This window comes from Vicia villosa, linkage group LG3 (assembly GCF_029867415.1).
Source record: "Vicia villosa cultivar HV-30 ecotype Madison, WI linkage group LG3, Vvil1.0, whole genome shotgun sequence".
NCBI classification, from domain to species: domain Eukaryota; kingdom Viridiplantae; phylum Streptophyta; class Magnoliopsida; order Fabales; family Fabaceae; genus Vicia; species Vicia villosa.
In genome coordinates, this window is record NC_081182.1 from 44,006,533 (window position 1) to 44,011,915 (window position 5,383).

General features: G+C 38.5%; 1 protein-coding gene across 1 annotated transcript; it reads right to left on the bottom strand.

Annotated features, from left to right (window-relative positions):
• Window positions 1–723: 723 nt before the first annotated feature.
• LOC131661191 (probable LRR receptor-like serine/threonine-protein kinase IRK) lies at window positions 724–4,990 on the bottom strand. The gene is made up of 3 exons (XM_058930641.1): window positions 4,860–4,990; window positions 3,063–4,565; window positions 724–2,434 (listed from the first exon to the last, which is right to left on the bottom strand). The coding sequence occupies exons 2-3, from the start codon at window positions 4,559–4,561 to the stop codon at window positions 982–984; spliced, it is 2,952 nt and encodes a 983-aa protein (XP_058786624.1). The 5' UTR covers window positions 4,562–4,565; window positions 4,860–4,990; the 3' UTR covers window positions 724–981.
• Window positions 4,991–5,383: the final 393 nt, after the last annotated feature.

A 5,383-nucleotide genomic window follows, 5' to 3' on the forward strand; every position in this document is an offset into this window, starting at 1 on the left:
CTTTTTTTGTTTTTGCCGCTGCAAGAATATCAAAGACTGCTGCTTTGATAGATCAGACCCAATGTGGGCTCTTATGCCATATTGTTGAGAACTTTTATAGATAATGAAACGAAACGAAAGAACTGAACAATTTGACCGAATGACTCGATTTTTATTAGTTGCAGCATTGGCTTAAATAGCCATTGAATACACAATAGAAAACAATAACTGAAATCTGTTCTATAAAATAGGACTTTATTCTAACTAAAAATTATGCATTAACTCTTTCAAAACATGAGTTTATAAACATGGTTTAGTAAAAACAAACAGAAAATAGGTATCGGGTTAGTTCGATCACTAAAACTATAACGCAATCATGTTAGATGTTATCTTTACTCAACACACACCAATATTCCTTAGTCTCTATGTTTATCATTATTGCTATCATAATTTTTTGTCAGTTAGTTTTAAAAAAGTCATAGTATATTGATATTTATGTTATTTTTCATTACAACACTCAACTCATATTAGAAGATAGGATTCTCTTTTTCAAACATATCCAACTTTCCAACAAGATTCTCCACCAAACAAAAAGACACCACAAAACGATACCTCTTGTTGCATGCGCCCAACACCAAAAGCGTACGAAATTATTGTCATTTCAAGACACAAAAAAGTGAAAGAGGTCCAAAACAACTAAGCACGACATCAAAAGAAACAAACTAGAATATGAAACATCATTGATTGAACAACAGCAACAATTTTCAAATTTCATCCAAATTGGAACCCCGGTGAAAAAGAATCCAGCAATAGCACAACAACAGAGAAATCTTAAAAAGAACAAACTAAAGACTAACAACAATACTAAATTACATTGAAAATAATACAATTTCTCTGTCTCTTTGATTAATTAATTAAAACCGGATTCATCTTCGCCAGGTTAATCCATTTCATTGTTTGTCTAACCTCCTAATAATCAAGAAAACAAGTTAATCCAATTCATCATCCCAGCAACTCTTCTTGTCCTTCTGAAGGGCATCTTATAAGCTCCAATATGGTAACTACCTCTCCCATTTCTGGCCTATTAGATGGTACTTGTGAAGTACATACCAAACCAAGCTTAATCACAGGAATCACTTCTTCTACTGGAAACTTTCCTAGTAGCCTCTCATCAATACATTCCTCCACTCTCCCTTCATCCAATGCTCCTCTAACCATGTCACAGAGTACAACAACATCATCTTCCATATACTCTACAGGCCTTTTCCCTGTCACAATCTCCAAAACCAAAACTCCGAATCCATAAACATCGCATTTCTCAGTGATTTTCACTGTTTTGCAGGCGAACTCCGGTGCCATGTAGCCGAGTGCGCTTTGAATTTTGCTGCTCAAGACATAGCGGTCAAGCATTGGTAGTAGCCTTGCTAGGCCGTAATCGCCAACCTTAGGTTCGCCGTAGCTATCGATAAGGATGTTGGTTGACTTAATGTTGTAGTGAATAATGTTGGAGTGATGCAAGTGAGCTAAGGCCTTCGCTGAACCGAGAATGACGTGAAACCTCTCGTTCCATGAAAGGAAGTTTTCGCCTGATCCTTCATGGAGATGCTTGTAAAGGCTACCGCGAGAGACGAACTCGTATATGAGGAGTTGAAGTGAGGAAGTCCAATAATAGCCTTCGAGTTCAACAAGATTTTGGTGTCTGACTTTTCCTAATTTCTTCACTTCCCTCTCGAAATCTTCTTGTGACTTGACAAGGCTCGACACGGTGAGCTTCTTTATAGCAACTGAACGACCATCTCCTAGTACTGTTTGGTACACAGCACCAAATCCTCCACGCCCAAGCTCGCAATCTTTGTTAAGCAAAGCATGTGCACCAGAGCTGAAATCAGGTTCACCTGAAAACATGACAAGCTTGCCAGAGTTGGCATCTGTGGTTGGCGAACGGCTATAATCATCCCCTGCGGAAAAATCAAGGGCCACTGGAGAACGAGATGCGGCAGACCGAACACGGAGGTTGAGAACAGTGATGCCAATGACACCGATTACAATGAAAGCGGCTGCACCGATGGCAATGAGTGCTGAAATGCTGAGAATATTTCTCTTGTGACCCGACATTGGAGTAGGCGACCCTGGGTCAGAGTCACCAGAAAAGTTGGGATTCAGAACAATAGGCTTTGGGAGCCGCACAGGGCATTTTATGTTTACAATAGAGCCACAAAGAAATGGATTGCCAGCTACGGCGGAAGGTGAAATGGTGTTAAAGAAACCACCAGCTGGCAGTTCGCCCTGAAGATTATTGTGAGATAAATTGAAGGTCAGGAGATTGGGAAGGTTGGCCAATTGTTTAGGAAGGCTTCCATTAAGATTGTTGACTGATATGTCAACAGTTTTCAAGTTGGTGAGTTTTGCAACTGCTGCTGGTATTGACCCACTCAGCTTGTTCTTCGACAGAATCCTACACAATGTGCCAAAAAAGAAAGGAGAGAAATAAATAAACAACCGAGAGTCAGAACATAAACCATAATGAAAATAAGAGCATATCAGATATTACTGCATTATAATTAAAATTTAACTCGAGACTAAAAAGCAGATAAAAGATAGTTTGAGGAATAGGTTGGTAGTTCAGGTTTCGGTCACCATCCATCCTCTTAGATGCATTATGGATGTCTTTTGTTGAAACATTTTACTTATGGTAGGACAGGGTCTGGAAAAGGTAAGAAGTATCATTGAACTAAACACGGTTATTGCTAGTGATGATAAAAAGTGCACAACAAACCTATTTATGCAAAATAATAGAAATCTACATATCGAACTGAATCAAAGTTGAGACATTTTCAGTTGTTTTTTTTAACATTTATGGAACATGGAGAAAAAGTGAGACCAAAAGAAATGTCTCCATTAAAGGGCATAACAACAACCACGAACAAACATCTGGCTTCGGTTTCAAAGTTAAACACTTTCTAACCAAATATGTAGCATGCAGATTAGCTAGATCTTCTAAAATAGCAACAACCTTAAATTATCCATAGAACATATCATCACATGTTTAAAACAAAAATATGGCAAAGGGAAAAGGCACTTACAAAGTTGTTAATGAAGAGCAGTTCTCAATTGAAATTGGGATTTTCCCAATAAGGAAGTTGTTTTCCAAATTAAGTTCTTTCAAGGAAAGAGCTCCCCCAATTTCCCGAGGTATGCTTCCGTTTAGCTTATTATAACTCAAATCAAGACTAGAACATGTTCTCAAATCACCGATTGAAGCCGGAATATGACCCCCCAAAGAGTTATATGATAAATTCAAAACCTGCAAGCTGCTTAAATATGAAACAGCAGAAGAGATTTCACCAGAAAATGCATTGTGAGATAAATCCAAAACTTGAAGACTCTGAACCATAACTTCAGTCGAGGAATACAAAGGGCTTTTCACCCTAACACTCATTTTGTTATCTGCCATCGAGACCTTCTCCAAATCCGACCCAAAAATCCAAGAAGGAAGATCTCCAGACAATGAATTTTGGCTAACATCCAAAGCCAAAAGGTTTGTGCAATTCACCATGGATTCAGGAAGATTGCCCGTGAAACCATTTCCAGAAAGATTCAATGTTTTCATTGACCAAAGCTTTCCTAAAGAATTCGGCACCGAACCAGAAAATCTATTCCGAGAAAGATCCAATGTCTGAAGACCCTTCATCTCTCCAATCCACTCAGGAACATCTCCTGAGAAAGCGTTTCCACGCAAACTAAAGTAACCACACAACACCAAATCCTTCAAATCCCCAGGAATACTACCAGAGAAAGAATTCTCACCAAAATCAATAGACCTCAAAAGCAAACAACTTCCAAACCCATAAGGTATCTTCCCAGAAAAGCTATTCCTAGCTAAGTCAACACTTCTCAAATTCTTCAACGCCTCAACACCTTCCGGAATCTCACCTTCCAACAAATTATCAGACAAATCAAGAGACCTAAGTCCACTCAAACTCCAAATCTCCTTAGGAACATTACCCTCAAACTGGTTACCAGAAAGGTCAATTGTAGCAACAGCTGAACATGACCCTAAACTAGAAGGTATGTTCCCAGAAAACAAATTCCCCGCGAAAGAAACAACTCTCATCGACCCACATTGTCGAAAAAAATCATCAGGAACAACCCCTGAAAGATTATTATTACTCAAATCAAGAACCCTAAGGTTATCAATAGTAGCAATATTAGGAGTTATACTCCCTGTAAGATTGTTATTCGCCAAATAAAGCCTATGAAGAAACTGCAAACGCTGCAAACCACGACCAATTCTTCCAGATAAAGAAAACCCATTCAGGTTAACCTCCACCACTCTATTAGATCTAGCGTTGCATTTCACACCAACCCAACTACCACTGCAAGCACTTTCATCATCTTCATTCCAAGATGCTAACTTTCCCTTCGGATCTTGTATATCAGCTTTGAACACAATCAGCCCCAAAACGTCGTCGTTTAAAGAGGGGCTAACAGCTGTCACCGTCACCAGAAACAGTAAGAACACGAGAAAAAATCTCATAACTCTCATATTTGATGAAGCTTCCATTTTCTTCACACTAAACATCCATCTGAAATTGAACTCGGAGAAACAAAATAAAACTGTGAATCTTCAAAATTTGGGGTAAAATGAAGGGGGTAAAGTAAAAGAGGAGGGTGTGAAACAGAATGTGACAGTGGCAGTTGTATTAGCAGAAGGAGAGAAAGTACCAAAGTGCCCTGGAAACAAGTTCAAAGAGAAAGAGAAACAGAAAAGAAGTAAAGTTGAAGAAAAAGGACCAAGAGTGTTTTTTTGAAACGGTTAAATGAAAGACAGAAGAGGCTTTTGGGTTACCGGAAGAGGAAGTGAAGCGGTGGTTACTTACCGGGGAATGTGAAAAGTTAAGAGATTTTTCCGACGGTGGTCGGAAGTTGTTATTGGCGGTGGTGAGAAAGTAACGTCTCTGTCTAATGTCTCTCTCTGGTGTGTGCTGTGCGCACACAAGGAAATAATATTCGGTTTATAACAACGGGAAAAGGGGGACCTGGTGGGTAGATGGAGAAATAAATAAAGAGTGTACACGTGGCGTTTGGCATGCGGGGTTGGAATCCTACGTGTCAGACAAGTCATTATGGTCTGTTATCTTTTGACGTGGATGGATTGGCTGGCAGGTCAACTTCCAAGACTGCCCTTCTTTTTTTCTTTTTTCTATCTCAAAAATAATGTAACTTTTTTTGGTCAATAAAATAGATTTTTTCAATATCTTGTAATTTTGTGTTCATCTTTTATTGGACGACACTTTCAAATTTAATTTTATTATTATATGGGCTATCCGTTACATTTTTTCTAAAAAAAAAATTTTGTTTGGCTTTCTCATTTTTTTCTAAAATATTTATTTTAAAATAGTTT